Source organism: Centruroides sculpturatus, unplaced genomic scaffold, assembly GCF_000671375.1.
Source record: "Centruroides sculpturatus isolate CEXI.00-Female unplaced genomic scaffold, Cexi_2.0 scaffold13, whole genome shotgun sequence".
Lineage (NCBI taxonomy): Eukaryota > Metazoa > Arthropoda > Arachnida > Scorpiones > Buthidae > Centruroides > Centruroides sculpturatus.
In genome coordinates, this window is record NW_019384405.1 from 579,407 (window position 1) to 600,976 (window position 21,570).

The 21,570-nt window shown below is 26.3% G+C and overlaps 2 protein-coding genes across 2 annotated transcripts in view; both read right to left on the reverse strand.

Moving 5' to 3' along the window:
- Nucleotides 1-648: 648 nt before the first annotated feature.
- On the reverse strand, nt 649-9,937 carry LOC111618788 (WD repeat-containing protein 74-like). The gene is made up of 6 exons (XM_023360357.1): nt 9,890-9,937; nt 7,069-7,170; nt 5,199-5,299; nt 3,472-3,670; nt 1,030-1,279; nt 649-719 (listed from the first exon to the last, which is right to left on the reverse strand). Exons 1-6 carry the CDS (start codon nt 9,935-9,937, stop codon nt 664-666), a joined length of 756 nt encoding a protein of 251 aa, XP_023216125.1. The 3' UTR covers nt 649-663.
- A 557-nt stretch (nt 9,938-10,494) lies between these two features.
- LOC111618817 (WD repeat-containing protein 74-like) overlaps nt 10,495-21,570 on the reverse strand; it is a 30,840-nt gene continuing 19,764 nt past the window's right edge. Inside the window, exons 3-10 of the mRNA XM_023360394.1 lie at nt 21,034-21,158; nt 17,460-17,523; nt 17,225-17,368; nt 17,034-17,135; nt 15,164-15,264; nt 13,437-13,635; nt 10,995-11,244; nt 10,495-10,684 (exon numbers count right to left, since the gene is read on the reverse strand). Of these exons, the coding sequence (XP_023216162.1) occupies nt 10,629-10,684; nt 10,995-11,244; nt 13,437-13,635; nt 15,164-15,264; nt 17,034-17,135; nt 17,225-17,368; nt 17,460-17,523; nt 21,034-21,158 (1,041 nt within the window). The 3' untranslated portion in view covers nt 10,495-10,628. The remainder of the gene's footprint in view (nt 10,685-10,994; nt 11,245-13,436; nt 13,636-15,163; nt 15,265-17,033; nt 17,136-17,224; nt 17,369-17,459; nt 17,524-21,033; nt 21,159-21,570) is intronic.

Consider the following 21,570-nt stretch of genomic DNA (forward strand, 5'->3'; position numbering starts at 1 on the left):
CTAAGCAGATTGCCGCCTTTGTTGTTGTGCTACCGCGCGGAAAAGATACGTTTGCGACACCGCTTTTCGTTGCGGTGCCTCATATGTGCATCCTCCTTTAATGAGATTATAGGAATTTATTAGGTTATTGACCAAATGAATAATAATAATGTATACTGTTAATGTAAATAATAATTTATATTTTTAATTTAATTGTGCGAAATACGACACACGACAGAGGCGCCCCTAGTGGCCGTTTTTCGCATAACGTTACACTGACGGACGGACACGCGTTCAATGTGTTATATACTGTATATAGAAGATATGCCTCAAATGCACTAGCACGCGACTCATATTGATCAACGCGAGTGTGGTCATGTGCGGACGGGCTAGAGTGTTAGAGAGTATGCGGTACGAGTCGAAGTTTGTTCGGCGGCTCTATCTCATAAACTCATAAGTTATAAGGCTGCTTGAGATGAGGTGAAATTGGAGTTTATGTCCGAAGAGCCGCTCCTGCCGACCCCTGGTATAGGCTAATGGCGTTTCGTTTAACGAATCGAATCCAATAACTGTACTTATATATATACAGTATATACATATCATAAATATAGAAATATAATTCATAATTATAATTTAAATTTTAAAGAAATACAACATGTTTAGTAAAAAATTTAATAAAATACATTAATTTTTACAGGATTTTTCAAAAGAACTTTTCACATCCTTTGTCTTTTTCTTTTCTATAAATAAAAAATTTGGAATAAGAATGTTTTAAGTATTTGAAAATAATTATTTTCATATTTTCTGATTGTTTTTAGTTAGCACTATTTAAATATCAACAATTTCACATTAAAGGATAATTACATTCCAATATTTCAAAATAAGCATTTATGAGTATAAAGCAGTTTAAGTACTAGGACATAACGCTGCTTTCTGAAAGTTTAATAATGAAATACAAAATAGTTAAAATACATTGTTTAACCTGATGAACAATCAGAAAATAAAAAATTTATTATTATTAAAAAATTATTTCAAAAAACAGTTTCTTACTTTTTACTTTGGAATTGAATTCTGCAGAAGCATTATGCTTGGATTTTCTTTTAAGCTTTGAGTTTTTATTTGAAGATATTTTTTGTTTTTTATTAGAGACAACTTCCATGTTGTCCCATATTTCATTGTCAGAATCTTGCGTATCTTCTACATATTCTGTGTTCTGCGTGGACGACTTGTCTTTTGATCGTAAAGCATTATAAGCTTCTGAATGGCACAATAAGGCATTCAAACCAGATTTTAAATACATCTGAAAAATTTTTTGTTACTTTAATCTGAATTTTTTGCAAAGTCTATTATAATGTATAATTTAATTAAAATAATATAATGAAACTTGTATAATGTAGTAAAATAAGAATAAATTATATATTTAATAGTTAACTACTAATTATGTAGAATTCATCTTAAAAATATGGGAAAGGTTCAGGAAAACAAGAAAAATATTGTACTTGAAATTTGTTGTAGTTATTAAATATAATCAAAATTATACAAATAATACATAAAAAATAAACATTTTCATTATAAAATTATCGATGAAAAGTTTAAGATTTTCAAATATAATTTAATTATCTGTAATAATATTTAAAATTCTTGTAAATGATATTAAATCCTTGTTACATATAGCGATATACCTAAATTATATCATTATATATTTATTAATAAATAATATTCAAGATATCATTTATTTAAAAAATCTTAAAATGTAGAGAGAATTTTTTGTGAACAAAGGAAATTTTTTTAAAAAACTTACATTTCTTTTTAATGTTCATAAGAAGAAATTTTATTTAAAAAAGAAAATAATAATACAATATTCCCTTTATTCTAAGATAAACAATTTTTCATACTTTAATGCCTTACATTTGATTTGTTGTTGAATAAATTTCACCAGTGTGATAACTATATAATAATAATTTTCATGACTTGCAAGTGTAAATTTTATCATCTTTGTTGATTTACTTTCATTTCTATTATGCATTGATAATACTACATATACAGTATTCAATTCAAAATTTAAATTTAGATCCTATTTGTCAATTGTCTACAAAGAGATTGAATTATGATGTAATACTGTAACAAAAATATTACTGTATACGTGCAAAAGAGCACAAAAATAATGCTGGAATACTGTACATAAATAGAGAGGTTGCGGCCAAAGTTTAAACAAAATATTAAACTTGTATGGCAAGCAGAAGTACACTTTTGATGTTTGTTCCAAGTAAAACAAATTGCGCCACACGTTCACGTCACACACTGACTCATGGGATATTGTTGAAAATGGCAGAAACGTTTAACGACGACGAATATTTACCAGCAAAGGTAAATAAACAATTTAAAGTATTTATAGGATGTTTAATAACACTAAATAATTATTTTTAATTAGCGTTGTGTCTCCTACTGTACAATAGAACTACCTCATACTTTTGTTGAGGAAAGTAGTGGCTTATGTAAATCTGAAAGCAACTCGTAAAATTTCTAGAAAATTTACAAACATATTACAGTGTTGATGGTAGAAGATGCTGTGAAAGAACAAACCTACTCCTACAGAATTATGAGAAGCTATTATGAACAGAAATATATGTAAAATTCTATAGGCAATTCACACCACTTGCAAAAAAATTGAATAATTAAATAATTTCTGGATTAAAGTTGTCTGTTTCTTTACATTATTATTCATAAATGCTTAAATAATCATTATTTTAATAAAATATGTCATAATTTTAACCCCAAACACAAAAAAATGAAGAAGTTTAAGCCGATCTTCTACTCACCATGCTAGACATAACAAACGTTATTATAAACCTTCTAGAATTGCCAGATGGCGGCGCTTGACATCCGACGTTCACATTTTGGGATGAAAACGTCAGCCGCAACCTCTCTAATAAATGAATACACTATCTTTATCAAATAGTTTATTTTGTAAAAATGCATTCAGCCTCAGCTTATTTGACATTAATAAAATGAAACATTTGTAAATATTCAGTTTTATTAACATCAAACATAATATAAATTGTGAATTTAATGTAAATTTAGCATAATATTTTCAGAATAAATGAATAAAGTTATAATTAAGCATTAATTATTTTTAAACTATACTTCATTTATATGTAGCATTTTTGTAATAGTCAATTATGATGATAACTGACCATTACAAACAATGGTTTGATAAGATAATCTATGTATTATAATGCTATTTTTTAACTCAATAATTATACTAAAAATTTCTCATAAATTTTATGTTAATATTATAACAGACCAAACCAGCTTTCTGATCTAAAACTTATGAATTTTTTTAAACAAGTTTTTAATACATTCTTAAACTATACAGATTCAAGAAAAATTCATTTTTCTTAAAAATACATTTTATTAAAAAAAAACACTTAATTTATTTTTATATCAATTATCTTAAAAAGTTTTAAGTGTAAAAAAATTCAGTCAATATACCTTAGTTTTTAATTCATGTGTATCAAGATCATGTATTCGAAGGAATCTATCTAACCCACAAGAATAAACTTGGGAATGAACAGGATCAAACTGTATGTCTCTGATACTCCCTGCAAATCCTTTGTATACATGTACCATTGCCTTTTTTCTAAGATCAATTAATGCCATTCTTCCTTGAGTATTTCCAACAAGAATTTGACTATTATAATATAAAAACATTATATTAGAAATAAAATTTTTACTTCTTACAGTATATAAAAAATAAGTAATGAATTATTTATTGTAATTTTATTCCAATTTTAATATGCATTTCTAGAGGCTGTTACGAAATTCTACCAAAGTCCTGCCAGATAAATTCCAAATGAGACAGAATTCTACCATCCTAGTTTCCAACTAAGAAAAAATATATACAACATGTTTACTTTAATATTTATCCAGTTGGAAAAGAGATCTTTTCGGCATTGCACAAGTATATGCATACGATACATTTGTCCCACTGCAATATTTACAATAAAATAAATAAATTCATTCAAAAAATAAACATGTTTAAATTGCATAGTACTTCTGCAGCAATATGTAAATATTCCCTGTATCTCCCAAGTGCAAAGATAGTGGAAGGAAATCATTTTAAGAAAATTTAGTATAACGTATAAAAAAATCACTGACTATAAAGAATAAACACTAACACTGCATAGATTAATACTAAAGTTAGCTTTATTCTGCTATAGTACTTGTATTTATTCACAATATCTTGGTCTTGGTACAGCTGGAAAGTGCTCTTGAAATTTACTTCCTTGCTTCTTGTGTGTCATCACATGATTTGTGAATATTGCATTTTTTTTCTTATATTTAAAAAATTTATGTATTGCTATGGAACTTCCATACAATCAACATGTTTCTTTTTGAATTAATTTATTTTACCATAAATACTTGTAGTAGAATTAATGCAGTATATGCATAAACTCATACAATGATGAAAAGACATTTTTGCACCTGGATAATTCTTAAAGTGAACACACTGTTTTTTTCTTTCAGAGGAAATTAAGACAGTACAATTCTGTCTTGTTAGAAATTTATCTAATATGATTTCATTTGCTAGGATCCTGTCTGTTAGTTTAATAGGACTCTGCAATAACTCAATTCTAGAATATTTAAAAAATATTTTACTCTGAAAAATAAGCATACAATTAGTAATCTTCATCCAATAAAGTATCAGATTAATTATACATTCGTACTTTCAGTAATCACATGTAAAATTAGTTTTATACATTATGTAGATGTGAGATATCTAAGAATATAAATGGTGAAATAAATGTTTAAAACTACATTGTTTAATTAAGTTTAGAGAAAGAAATGTATGATATTTTATTTTTCTGAAGGAATACATCTTTACAAACAATTAGAATCAGATACATCATGAATAGTATATCTAGAACAAACTGTAATCTGGCAATTATTGCAAATATTCTTTACAAAAATTTGGTCAGTGTAAAAGCTTCTAATAAAAAATAGAAAAATTATTAACTGCTGATGAATCTGTAAACATTTCTTATTTCTTGTATATGTTGTCACACATTAATGACTTGATATGAAAATGTAAAGTTATATTGATTTACAAGGTGTATTCATAAAGTTTGGGGACTTTGGGGTGAAGAATTGAATTTTGATGTGTGATACATTTATGTTTATAAAGATATTAATATCAATAATCAAAATTATTAACTTACTGTTCTTGGTTGGTGAGAGATAAAGCACCTATTGGATAAGAATCAAATTCCATATCTATAACAGGCCTTCTTTGTTTACTGCTAGGATCATAAACTCTGATCTATAATTTTAAAAAATAACAATAATAATTAATATGTAATTTCCTCTTATTGTGCTTCATTTTCAGATAAACATTATAAATATTCTAACTACATTGTAATCTATATTTGAAAATCTATACTTAATATTATAGTCAATGCTAGTAAAATATCATAAGATTTATTCTGCAAATTTAAATGTTGAAAACAATTATCCTATGAAAATATTTCTCATTATGGAATTTCTTGAATACTAAAGATATATTTTGGATGTTTAATATTAATTTCTGTAAAATTAATATTTCTAAATTATACTTTTTAGGAAGCCAAAGTAAATATTTATTAATAGAAATCTTTTATGTTGTCATCAATTACTATTTAAAACAAAATATTTTTATTAATAGTTAAACTCACTAGTTATATGTTTAATAATGCTTTACATTATTCTACAGATCCTATTTAATATCTCTTCTAAAAGTATAATTTTGTTAGCAAGTTCATAATTTCAAACATACTTTTAGTAAACAAGTCCTTAAAGATATAAATATTTTGAATTAAATGTTTTTTGAGATAAACCTCACATTTCAGATGCCATTATACTTACTTGTTTTGTGACAATTATTTCTAACTCTTAATCCTTAATATCTGACATAATCTTTTAGAATCTGACATAATAAGTGAAGATTTTTTCTATTCTAACTCAACATTTTTATTCAAAGCACTTTCTACAAAGGCTAAATTAATTTGAACTTTGACTAAATCTTCTCTGTATTCTTTTATCCTTCAGTATAATTTCCATATATACTATTTCTACCTACATACTATTTCTTTTTTTCACTTAGAAGACTGAATAAGAAACTTATATACTTGATTGCTTTTTTGAAGATATTGCCTCTCTCTTATTTTTTATTAGGTGATATATCATTATTATTTCTCAATATGTCACTATTGTCACTATTTTTCTGGGACATACATGTCTTTATTTATTTTTAAACATAAAGACTTTGACATAAGCAGGTCACCTTTTCCTTTTCTTTATCATCCTTGTGTGGTTGTCCTGATCCTTTGTTGTTCTTTAGTTGCTACCTTAATTGGCTTATAAAGTTATTTTTATGCTTTTTTGTATATCTAAAATAATCTGATGTTCATTTTATGTATTCCAATTCTTTTCATTCTTCTGTATTCTTAGTCATATAAAACTGTTTTTAAGAGAACTTTAAGTGTTGGATTTTTATATATGAATTGGCCGTTAAAAGAGGCAATAGAGAAATGTAAGAAATATATAAATGGTGTGTATTAAAATTTAAACCAAACAACAAAAATAATGTGGTGTGTTTGATCAAACAAGTTTGAAATTATGATTTTATATAAAATTATATCATCATCAACTGTTACATTGACCATTTTTGATTAAAATAAATTTTATTTTGACTGCTGAAAATACATATATAATATTTATATTATTATATAAATAATGAATTTAATTATGAAAATTATAAAATATTTAATAAGGTATTAAATAAAATTTTAAGATGTTTAATTGTACTACATTCTAATACCTTAAGATAGTCAAGTAATCAATTGAAAATATTACATTTATTATATGAAGAATTCAATATTTGACTCATCCTTTTCTGTATTGTACAGTAATTCTGTCTTATAGCATTAATAAAAATTCAATTTTTAATGTAAATAATAAACAACTGTTTCTCTTTGCACTTAATATTTCTAGAATGAGTGCATGTGAGATTCTTCTGTGAATTATATTATGAAAAATATTATAAAAACTTACTTGATGATGACCTGTAGTAGTTACTATCTTTTCACTATCTGGGAAAAATTTCATATTTAATACCCATACAGGTACTCGAAGATCTAGAAAGTTATCTCTGACCTGAAAGATGGTTTCAAAATATTGTATTTTTTTTTTTTTTTTTTTTATAAATTATAGATCTTCCANTTTTCCTACATTTTCATCAAAGAAAATTACTGTATATTACAAATAAAATCACAAAAATTTCTGAGACCAGAACAGATTAATTGCATTTGCATTCATTTCTATGGGAAAAATTGCTTCGGTTAACGAACAATTCAGTTAACGAACGGAGTCGCGGAATGAATTAAGTTCGTTAACCGGGGTTCCACTGTATTTTACTTCTAGCACTTTCGTTATATTAATTTACAGGTAACCCCCGTATAACACGGTAGTTACGTTCCAAAAAATTGCCGTGTTATGCGAATCCGTGTTATACGGATCAAAGAACTAGTACGAAAAGGATGATTAGGTTCCAAAAATTAAAAAAACATGCTATTATATTTTCATAATTAAGAGAAATATCTGTATTAAAATTTTCTTAAGTGATACATATTAATATAAATTAAACAATGTTTTCTTCGTCATCACTAAAAGCACTATGAAGAGTCTTAGGATGAGAGTTCCATTTTGCAGAACAATATATATGATTATAGTTCTAAATTCAAATCTCTAGAAATCAAGATCCACCAGAAGTTTTCCCCACATTAAATAGTGTTTCAATTTCACAAATGTGCAGCTAATTTTGTTTTAAATAATTTTAATTAAATTAAACAGAGAAAAAACACGAAAGAAACGAAAGGAATTTTAGCAGAACTTTCTTGGTCAAATCAAGTATCACTTTAATATTGTAGCCGCCAACTAAATACAGTAGTTACTTACGGGTGTAATTCATCACATCCACGTTACAATGCACAAAGGACCTCATTTGTCTTTTAATGATTTAAAAGTATTTATGGAAATAATTTAAATGCCATTAAATAATTAATGTGTAATTACAGGTGTGTATCTTATAATGCTCATAAATTTCAATAGCGTTTTCTGGTAATTTCGAATAATTAATTGCGCCTGTGCACGAGTTAGCATACATTCATCCTAGAATGTTCTTGATTTTATTTATCGAAAACGTTTACATAAACAACGTTTCAATGAAGCATTAAATAATTCTATCGAAGAAAGTAATTGGCAAATTTTATACAGTAATACCCCGAACTTACGCGATAGGTGGGACCGAGCGGTAACCGCGTAAGTCGAATTCGCGTAAGTCGGGGTATAATTTCGCATATAAATATATACAAATAATATTTAATTGGGGCCGGAGACTAAAGAAAACAATAATTTAGAAAAAAATGTTTAATAAAATCTTAGATAATACATATGTATAACAAATTAGGTCTATATTATTTTACAATTTTTCACATTTACTTGATTATTACGCCATAATTTTAACATTGTTTCCATCTCAGCGATAATACTGTGACGTTTACGAATGATGCTTGAATTTAAAGATTGAGCATTTTTCACAGCTTCGAGAATTTTTTCTTTGCCTTTTATAATTGTTCTGACCGACAATTCCGGTAGATCAAACTTCTTTGCCAATTCACAAATTTTCATTTTTGTATCGAAGTCTTTAATAATGGGTACGTTCGTAAAGTCAAACGAGTTAAACGCGTTAGTAACGAATCGTTCGAAAAGTCTAACGAAATAGGAATAACGATGACGTCATTCTCGTTTAACTCGTTCGACTTTACGAACATACCCAATGTTAACTTTACATTCCAAAGATAAAGTTTTTCTTTTCTTGTTTGATGCAGAAGAATTAGTTCTACTTCGTTTGGATGACATAGTAGAGTCTCTCGATGTCTCCGTAGATATAACAAACACAGAAATAAATAACACAAAATAAATTGTATGTGTCAATTCGACGCGACATGTCCGAACATATAAGCTGAACAATAGTGTGGGGGGTTCAAACAAAAGACGAATCGACGAGATTTGAAAATCGCGTAACTCCGGGTTCGCGCAAGTCGGGGTAGCGTAAGTCGAGGTATTACTGTATAGCATCATTTTGAGGATAGACGAAGAGAAACCTGCAGAATGAAAAACTGGAAAATTGATCGAAAGAATAGGAAAATGACTAAAAGGGAAAAGTACCAATTGGAGGAAAAAGCCAAAGGAAAAGTTGGACAAATGCTTAGAAAATTGGGAAGTTCAAAATTTCACACGGATAGGTTCGGCGAATTCTGAAGGAACGTCAAATGATTCTCAAGAAGTGAAAATCTGCTCCAAAATATGGTGTGTCCCAAATTAAACTTGGCATTTACCAGCTGGCTACAGAAATACAATTCATCAGAAAGTCATGAAAGTTTGGGAATGCCTTAAGGATGCACACATGCGGCGCGGCAAGGAAAAGCGGCAGAGACGTCACTTTTTCTCGCCGCAGAAGTCGATTGAATTCTATCTTTTGCGGCGGCCACCGCCAAGACGCGTTTCTATCAGCCAATAACAGTACATCTGACAATCAGGAGAGAAAATAGAATCACGTGGTGTTTTAATGGCAGAAAGTGGACGTGGTCAACTGAGATAACTGACATTAGAATAAACACGAAAACATAATAAATTTAACACAAATAATCATATATCATTTAATTCAAAACGAATCTTACTCGAAATAGTAGTCTTTATCGAGGAATAAGCGTTATTTTGTACACCACTTCTTTCTCGATCAAACAAAATACTGTATCGCTAACCCAAAATCTTCGTTCTAATCTTCTAGCTAAATAAAGCAAACCGTACAAACCAAAATTTGTGAACACGTGGTTACTGCTGTGTCGTTATCGTTCGCCATCTTAGATACTGTACGCATTAGCCGAAATCTAAGCAGATTGCCGCCTTTGTTGTTGTGCTACCGCGCGGAAAAGATACGTTTGCGACACCGCTTTTCGTTGCGGTGCCTCATATGTGCATCCTCCTTTAATGAGATTATAGGAATTTATTAGGTTATTGACCAAATGAATAATAATAATGTATACTGTTAATGTAAATAATAATTTATATTTTTAATTTAATTGTGCGAAATACGACACACGACAGAGGCGCCCCTAGTGGCCGTTTTTCGCATAACGTTACACTGACGGACGGACACGCGTTCAATGTGTTATATACTGTATATAGAAGATATGCCTCAAATGCACTAGCACGCGACTCATATTGATCAACGCGAGTGTGGTCATGTGCGGACGGGCTAGAGTGTTAGAGAGTATGCGGTACGAGTCGAAGTTTGTTCGGCGGCTCTATCTCATAAACTCATAAGTTATAAGGCTGCTTGAGATGAGGTGAAATTGGAGTTTATGTCCGAAGAGCCGCTCCTGCCGACCCCTGGTATAGGCTAATGGCGTTTCGTTTAACGAATCGAATCCAATAACTGTACTTATATATATACAGTATATACATATCATAAATATAGAAATATAATTCATAATTATAATTTAAATTTTAAAGAAATACAACATGTTTAGTAAAAAATTTAATAAAATACATTAATTTTTACAGGATTTTTCAAAAGAACTTTTCACATCCTTTGTCTTTTTCTTTTCTATAAATAAAAAATTTGGAATAAGAATGTTTTAAGTATTTGAAAATAATTATTTTCATATTTTCTGATTGTTTTTAGTTAGCACTATTTAAATATCAACAATTTCACATTAAAGGATAATTACATTCCAATATTTCAAAATAAGCATTTATGAGTATAAAGCAGTTTAAGTACTAGGACATAACGCTGCTTTCTGAAAGTTTAATAATGAAATACAAAATAGTTAAAATACATTGTTTAACCTGATGAACAATCAGAAAATAAAAAATTTATTATTATTAAAAAATTATTTCAAAAAACAGTTTCTTACTTTTTACTTTGGAATTGAATTCTGCAGAAGCATTATGCTTGGATTTTCTTTTAAGCTTTGAGTTTTTATTTGAAGATATTTTTTGTTTTTTATTAGAGACAACTTCCATGTTGTCCCATATTTCATTGTCAGAATCTTGCGTATCTTCTACATATTCTGTGTTCTGCGTGGACGACTTGTCTTTTGATCGTAAAGCATTATAAGCTTCTGAATGGCACAATAAGGCATTCAAACCAGATTTTAAATACATCTGAAAAATTTTTTGTTACTTTAATCTGAATTTTTTGCAAAGTCTATTATAATGTATAATTTAATTAAAATAATATAATGAAACTTGTATAATGTAGTAAAATAAGAATAAATTATATATTTAATAGTTAACTACTAATTATGTAGAATTCATCTTAAAAATATGGGAAAGGTTCAGGAAAACAAGAAAAATATTGTACTTGAAATTTGTTGTAGTTATTAAATATAATCAAAATTATACAAATAATACATAAAAAATAAACATTTTCATTATAAAATTATCGATGAAAAGTTTAAGATTTTCAAATATAATTTAATTATCTGTAATAATATTTAAAATTCTTGTAAATGATATTAAATCCTTGTTACATATAGCGATATACCTAAATTATATCATTATATATTTATTAATAAATAATATTCAAGATATCATTTATTTAAAAAATCTTAAAATGTAGAGAGAATTTTTTGTGAACAAAGGAAATTTTTTTAAAAAACTTACATTTCTTTTTAATGTTCATAAGAAGAAATTTTATTTAAAAAAGAAAATAATAATACAATATTCCCTTTATTCTAAGATAAACAATTTTTCATACTTTAATGCCTTACATTTGATCTGTTGTTGAATAAATTTCACCAGTGTGATAACTATATAATAATAATTTTCATGACTTGCAAGTGTAAATTTTATCATCTTTGTTGATTTACTTTCATTTCTATTATGCATTGATAATACTACATATACAGTATTCAATTCAAAATTTAAATTTAGATCCTATTTGTCAATTGTCTACAAAGAGATTGAATTATGATGTAATACTGTAACAAAAATATTACTGTATACGTGCAAAAGAGCACAAAAATAATGCTGGAATACTGTACATAAATAGAGAGGTTGCGGCCAAAGTTTAAACAAAATATTAAACTTGTATGGCAAGCAGAAGTACACTTTTGATGTTTGTTCCAAGTAAAACAAATTGCGCCACACGTTCACGTCACACACTGACTCATGGGATATTGTTGAAAATGGCAGAAACGTTTAACGACGACGAATATTTACCAGCAAAGGTAAATAAACAATTTAAAGTATTTATAGGATGTTTAATAACACTAAATAATTATTTTTAATTAGCGTTGTGTCTCCTACTGTACAATAGAACTACCTCATACTTTTGTTGAGGAAAGTAGTGGCTTATGTAAATCTGAAAGCAACTCGTAAAATTTCTAGAAAATTTACAAACATATTACAGTGTTGATGGTAGAAGATGCTGTGAAAGAACAAACCTACTCCTACAGAATTATGAGAAGCTATTATGAACAGAAATATATGTAAAATTCTATAGGCAATTCACACCACTTGCAAAAAAATTGAATAATTAAATAATTTCTGGATTAAAGTTGTCTGTTTCTTTACATTATTATTCATAAATGCTTAAATAATCATTATTTTAATAAAATATGTCATAATTTTAACCCCAAACACAAAAAAATGAAGAAGTTTAAGCCGATCTTCTACTCACCATGCTAGACATAACAAACGTTATTATAAACCTTCTAGAATTGCCAGATGGCGGCGCTTGACATCCGACGTTCACATTTTGGGATGAAAACGTCAGCCGCAACCTCTCTAATAAATGAATACACTATCTTTATCAAATAGTTTATTTTGTAAAAATGCATTCAGCCTCAGCTTATTTGACATTAATAAAATGAAACATTTGTAAATATTCAGTTTTATTAACATCAAACATAATATAAATTGTGAATTTAATGTAAATTTAGCATAATATTTTCAGAATAAATGAATAAAGTTATAATTAAGCATTAATTATTTTTAAACTATACTTCATTTATATGTAGCATTTTTGTAATAGTCAATTATGATGATAACTGACCATTACAAACAATGGTTTGATAAGATAATCTATGTATTATAATGCTATTTTTTAACTCAATAATTATACTAAAAATTTCTCATAAATTTTATGTTAATATTATAACAGACCAAACCAGCTTTCTGATCTAAAACTTATGAATTTTTTTAAACAAGTTTTTAATACATTCTTAAACTATACAGATTCAAGAAAAATTCATTTTTCTTAAAAATACATTTTATTAAAAAAAAACACTTAATTTATTTTTATATCAATTATCTTAAAAAGTTTTAAGTGTAAAAAAATTCAGTCAATATACCTTAGTTTTTAATTCATGTGTATCAAGATCATGTATTCGAAGGAATCTATCTAACCCACAAGAATAAACTTGGGAATGAACAGGATCAAACTGTATGTCTCTGATACTCCCTGCAAATCCTTTGTATACATGTACCATTGCCTTTTTTCTAAGATCAATTAATGCCATTCTTCCTTGAGTATTTCCAACAAGAATTTGACTATTATAATATAAAAACATTATATTAGAAATAAAATTTTTACTTCTTACAGTATATAAAAAATAAGTAATGAATTATTTATTGTAATTTTATTCCAATTTTAATATGCATTTCTAGAGGCTGTTACGAAATTCTACCAAAGTCCTGCCAGATAAATTCCAAATGAGACAGAATTCTACCATCCTAGTTTCCAACTAAGAAAAAATATATACAACATGTTTACTTTAATATTTATCCAGTTGGAAAAGAGATCTTTTCGGCATTGCACAAGTATATGCATACGATACATTTGTCCCACTGCAATATTTACAATAAAATAAATAAATTCATTCAAAAAATAAACATGTTTAAATTGCATAGTACTTCTGCAGCAATATGTAAATATTCCCTGTATCTCCCAAGTGCAAAGATAGTGGAAGGAAATCATTTTAAGAAAATTTAGTATAACGTATAAAAAAATCACTGACTATAAAGAATAAACACTAACACTGCATAGATTAATACTAAAGTTAGCTTTATTCTGCTATAGTACTTGTATTTATTCACAATATCTTGGTCTTGGTACAGCTGGAAAGTGCTCTTGAAATTTACTTCCTTGCTTCTTGTGTGTCATCACATGATTTGTGAATATTGCATTTTTTTTCTTATATTTAAAAAATTTATGTATTGCTATGGAACTTCCATACAATCAACATGTTTCTTTTTGAATTAATTTATTTTACCATAAATACTTGTAGTAGAATTAATGCAGTATATGCATAAACTCATACAATGATGAAAAGACATTTTTGCACCTGGATAATTCTTAAAGTGAACACACTGTTTTTTTCTTTCAGAGGAAATTAAGACAGTACAATTCTGTCTTGTTAGAAATTTATCTAATATGATTTCATTTGCTAGGATCCTGTCTGTTAGTTTAATAGGACTCTGCAATAACTCAATTCTAGAATATTTAAAAAATATTTTACTCTGAAAAATAAGCATACAATTAGTAATCTTCATCCAATAAAGTATCAGATTAATTATACATTCGTACTTTCAGTAATCACATGTAAAATTAGTTTTATACATTATGTAGATGTGAGATATCTAAGAATATAAATGGTGAAATAAATGTTTAAAACTACATTGTTTAATTAAGTTTAGAGAAAGAAATGTATGATATTTTATTTTTCTGAAGGAATACATCTTTACAAACAATTAGAATCAGATACATCATGAATAGTATATCTAGAACAAACTGTAATCTGGCAATTATTGCAAATATTCTTTACAAAAATTTGGTCAGTGTAAAAGCTTCTAATAAAAAATAGAAAAATTATTAACTGCTGATGAATCTGTAAACATTTCTTATTTCTTGTATATGTTGTCACACATTAATGACTTGATATGAAAATGTAAAGTTATATTGATTTACAAGGTGTATTCATAAAGTTTGGGGACTTTGGGGTGAAGAATTGAATTTTGATGTGTGATACATTTATGTTTATAAAGATATTAATATCAATAATCAAAATTATTAACTTACTGTTCTTGGTTGGTGAGAGATAAAGCACCTATTGGATAAGAATCAAATTCCATATCTATAACAGGCCTTCTTTGTTTACTGCTAGGATCATAAACTCTGATCTATAATTTTAAAAAATAACAATAATAATTAATATGTAATTTCCTCTTATTGTGCTTCATTTTCAGATAAACATTATAAATATTCTAACTACATTGTAATCTATATTTGAAAATCTATACTTAATATTATAGTCAATGCTAGTAAAATATCATAAGATTTATTCTGCAAATTTAAATGTTGAAAACAATTATCCTATGAAAATATTTCTCATTATGGAATTTCTTGAATACTAAAGATATATTTTGGATGTTTAATATTAATTTCTGTAAAATTAATATTTCTAAATTATACTTTTTAGGAAGCCAAAGTAAATATTTATTAATAGAAATCTTTTATGTTGTCATCAATTACTATTTAAAACAAAATATTTTTATTAATAGTTAAACTCACTAGTTATATGTTTAATAATGCTTTACATTATTCTACAGATCCTATTTAATATCTCTTCTAAAAGTATAATTTTGTTAGCAAGTTCATAATTTCAAACATACTTTTAGTAAACAAGTCCTTAAAGATATAAATATTTTGAATTAAATGTTTTTTGAGATAAACCTCACATTTCAGATGCCATTATACTTACTTGTTTTGTGACAATTATTTCTAACTCTTAATCCTTAATATCTGACATAATCTTTTAGAATCTGACATAATAAGTGAAGATTTTTTCTATTCTAACTCAACATTTTTATTCAAAGCACTTTCTACAAAGGCTAAATTAATTTGAACTTTGACTAAATCTTCTCTGTATTCTTTTATCCTTCAGTATAATTTCCATATATACTATTTCTACCTACATACTATTTCTTTTTTTCACTTAGAAGACTGAATAAGAAACTTATATACTTGATTGCTTTTTTGAAGATATTGCCTCTCTCTTATTTTTTATTAGGTGATATATCATTATTATTTCTCAATATGTCACTATTGTCACTATTTTTCTGGGACATACATGTCTTTATTTATTTTTAAACATAAAGACTTTGACATAAGCAGGTCACCTTTTCCTTTTCTTTATCATCCTTGTGTGGTTGTCCTGATCCTTTGTTGTTCTTTAGTTGCTACCTTAATTGGCTTATAAAGTTATTTTTATGCTTTTTTGTATATCTAAAATAATCTGATGTTCATTTTATGTATTCCAATTCTTTTCATTCTTCTGTATTCTTAGTCATATAAAACTGTTTTTAAGAGAACTTTAAGTGTTGGATTTTTATATATGAATTGGCCGTTAAAAGAGGCAATAGAGAAATGTAAGAAATATATAAATGGTGTGTATTAAAATTTAAACCAAACAACAAAAATAATGTGGTGTGTTTGATCAAACAAGTTTGAAATTATGATTTTATATAAAATTATATCATCATCAACTGTTACATTGACCATTTTTGATTAAAATAAATTTTATTTTGACTGCTGAAAATACATATATAATATTTATATTATTATATAAATAATGAATTTAATTATGAAAATTATAAAATATTTAATAAGGTATTAAATAAAATTTTAAGATGTTTAATTGTACTACATTCTAATACCTTAAGATAGTCAAGTAATCAATTGAAAATATTACATTTATTATATGAAGAATTCAATATTTGACTCATCCTTTTCTGTATTGTACAGTAATTCTGTCTTATAGCATTAATAAAAATTCAATTTTTAATGTAAATAATAAACAACTGTTTCTCTTTGCACTTAATATTTCTAGAATGAGTGCATGTGAGATTCTTCTGTGAATTATATTATGAAAAATATTATAAAAACTTACTTGATGATGACCTGTAGTAGTTACTATCTTTTCACTATCTGGGAAAAATTTCATATTTAATACCCATACAGGTACTCGAAGATCTAGAAAGTTATCTCTGACCTGAAAGATGGTTTCAAAATATTGTATTTTTTTTTTTTTTTTTTTATAAATTTTAAAATTATCAATTTTATATTTTAAAAAATTATTACATTTTTTGCATGAAATATTGGTTTTTTAGATTTCTGTAAATCCCATATTTTCAGATCATTTTCTTGTCCACCTGATGCAATAATTCCCGATTTAAAAGGATTTGTTGCCATTCGACATAAATTTGGACCTGCATTAATTTCAATCTTTAGAAAGTAAAAATCATTGATTACAATAGTTTTGTATTCAATTATTTTGTAACAAACTTTTATTTAAAAAACAAAATAAGATAAATACCATCTTTTCATTATTTTTTTCATTCCAAACATTAATAATCCCAGATTCCACACATGTCAAAAGACTGGAAAAAAAAATAATAAAATTTATTTTTTAATACTAATAAATTTAATTTAAATTCTAACTTTTGTATATATTTTAATTATCTGATCCATTTCTATTCAAAATTTTTCAGTTATGATTAAATATTTAAAAATTGTTTTATGTATGATTTAATGATTATCATTAAAAAATATAATTTACATGAAATTATCTATTAACTAAATACAAAATAAACACAATTACATAATGATCTTGTCAAACTGTCAAAAAGATGTTTTATATCACAAAATTTAATGCAAATATTAATATTTTTACAAAGATATCATCAATAACTGCAAAATAAACACATTGAAACTAAAAATATCCAGCAAGAACAAACTTTAATTAACAAAACAAATGTTTATGATAGTTTCAAATAATCATCATCAGGTTAAGTCACAAGAGAATGTAAAAAAGAAGATAGACGAAATTCTGAATTTGATAAACATTTAGTTCATTAAAGTTTTTTCATGCTGGAAAATTTTTGGTTTCAGTATGTTTATTTTGACAGTATCACATCCAGTACTTCAGTGTTGTTGTATTAATAATTGCATTATTTATTATTATTTAATAAATTTTCAAATATATTGTTCAAATAACATGATACATAGAGAAAAATTTCAAACTTGATTTAATTTCATTATTGTTTCTATTACATTATTTTATCTGCATTGTAAAATCTTTGCTATAGTCCATACCAGTATATCTTCATAAAATAGAATAAATTTTAAAAACATTTAAGATTTATCAAGATACTTATTAATCTTATTATCAAAATATCTAATAAGATAATTAGATTGTCTATATAAAGAAAGTGGAATGTATTTAATTTTAACACTTCATTTACATTAATAGCCTTTTGACATTTATAATTTTGTAAAATTTGTTTAAGATTACGTCAATAAATCCAATATTCTACTAATATTATTTTGTATGTTATGGATACATAACTTACAGCAGAGATAAAAAGATCCATTTACATCAAAACTTGTTTAAAAAATTTTCCTTAAATACAATATCTTTAATAGAAAATATACTGTAGTTGTAATATTAACTATAAACTATACAACTATAGAATAGCTAAATCAATATGATAAATATTACTTTTACAGCAATTTGTTTTCACAATTGTGAATCTGATACATGTTAAAATAAGATTTAAATATAAATATTATGGAGACTAGTAAATAGGAAGATCTTAAAACAAATATTTGTAATTAAATTTTATATATATATAAAAAATTTGATTTTAGATTTCCAATTATAACTGAATATTTTTTACATATAATATTTAAGAAAATTGAAGTAAGAACAATTTCAAAATAATTCCTTATATATTATCATGTAGGTGTATGTTTTATTTATCTTTTAGAATCTTAAATTAATAAGCAATAATAATGATATTAAAATCATTGTTTATATTAACATGACTTTGTAGCAAATTTTTATGCAATACACAAAAACAAACAAAAGTAATAAAATTAAATTTTTGGATTGTCACTAGTGATTATAAATGACATAAAATGAAGACAATTTTGTATATTCAACAAATATATTTTTATATTTTAATGCAAATAAATTCTTATTTAATATTCATTATAATTAGGTAAATATTTAATCATAGTAGTTTACAAAACATGTCTTTCAACAAAAAGGAAAAAATCCTTGATATCCAATAGGGATAACCAGATGGGAAAGAATTAAGGTGTCAGCCCACACTCTGAGGATCCAGAAACAAATCTGGACAGGTTAAAATCCCCAGAAACTTTTGGGGACAATTTGTTCTGTATATGTCAGGCTCCGCCCCTCACCACCCAGCCACCCAATTGTAAACCTGGCCAAACCCACTGGCTTGACAAAAAGGTCCTCTTAGTTCCTACACAGTCAACTTGCCTTAAAACAAACATCAATAAAGCAAATTTCTTGTTTTAATGCAAATTTTGCCATTGTCCTGGAAAACTGCCATTGACCCAACATTAATTTTCAGATGATAAAACAAACAAAAGTTTTACCCATATTCATTAAACTGAACTGTAAATTATCTTCACAACTCCCAACTTCCAATAACAGTTGCTTTTTACACTTTTTGATGTGAACAATTAAAAGTTGTACTGTAATAAATGTTTCCTTTTGAGTAAATAGTTTTTCTTGTCCTAGTAAGCAAAGATGAGTTTGACTTCCAACTGTGCGCAGAAAATAGGAGTTAAAGTTTAAGGACACTCACCTTTTTAAATGGATGTGGTTCCATGCAAACACATGCTAGTTTGCATATCAGGGTGTGTATACAGTGATGCCAGGTTTTGACTACTTTGTGCCAAATTTGGCTCCTGTTTTTTCTGTTTTAGAACCAAAAAAATATTTTATACTTTTTCAAACAATCTTCAACAGAAAAAAATCACAAGTTTCTTTTTGCTTTGTTTTGTTTAACCACTCCATGTTTAAAGAGAAACAAAACACCTTTTTTTTTAAAAACGTGTTTTGTTTCTCTTTATTTAGTTGCTGAGCGCTATTGATATTGTTGTTATGGCGGCACCGGTGGAAAATTACAAGAGGTATAGGAAGTTGGCGTTGAAGCTTGTTAAAGCTAGTTGTAAATTGGAATTTTTAAAACCATGTTTAAATGACAAATACCATCTCCTCCTCATTTTGTTTGATTTGGAAATCATTTAGAACATTAACTTGAAATATTATAATTTAAAGATTTTGATTGTCTATTAAGCCTTAACTCTCTAAATTATGTTATATAACCTTGAGCTTGATCCTGAAAATTGTTAATACAAATTTTTGGTAAAGTGAACTAACTGCAGTTCCCCCAGTGATTCATCTTAATGTGAGTTGACTGTATATATCCAGTAGCAATTTAACTGAGAACAAATTTCTTGATTGCAGTAATTGATCAGAAACATTTGTTCTCCTTTAAATTATTGCTGGTTATTACAGATTTTTTGTTTTCTTTTTGAATGTCCAGTCTCTTCCTTGTATCAATCTTTTGATATTTATGACATTCTGAACTAATTCAGGATTAATAGATTAGTTTGAGATAATTAACTAATTCAAGATTGGATTTGTTAAGCATATTAGTTCATTTCAAACCAAACATATAATCTGTATATAAATAGATGTTAAAAATTTAATTAAATACACACAGATATCTTAACACGGCATAATAAAATGATTGTACTGTACTTTCTGGCGTATAAGATGACCCCCAACTTTTGAGAAGATTTTTCTGTGTTAAAAAGTCGTCTTATATGCTGGAAAATACAGTATATATTTTTTATAATTGTATCATAAATAAATTAAGTTTGATTATTTATGATATGCTCTTCATGTATTTATAATACAATAAGTTAGCTGATAATAATCAGTTAACTTTTAATATATATTATTTCTTTTGCTTTATAGCACCCACGCTTTATAGCATGTGTATATATACATAATATAATATATTATATATATTATTTAGAGCAAAAAAAATCTTCAATTTACTTACTTATCATCATATTTTGCTATTCCCACAATCTTTCCTGATCCAGAATCTAACTTTAGTTTAATTGAATAGTCATAATCCATTGTATCAAATAATTTAACTGTTTGATTACTTAATCCTAGATATATCTGTAAAATAATCAAATTAAATAATTAATGTATTATGCAAAAATAACTGAATAAATGTTCTGAAATATATAATAAGGCATATTTAAAATATATTTAAGCAAAGTATCTTCCAAATATACAATTAAAATCAAATAACTCTTTGGAATTCACATCCACAGTATTATTTGATTTTAAAATTTAAGAAACAGAAAAATATAAATGTAATTAAACAACATATTAATCAATAGAACTCATTTCCTAAATTTAAATAAATTTTTATCTTTTTAGAAATCATAATAAATTGTGTGTGTTTTATTACTCAGCATACTACATCTGAAGTGGACTTAATTTCAAAACAGCAAAATAAAAAATATTAAAAAATTAAAAAAAAATTGGAAAAATTATATATATATATATATATATATATTTCTTT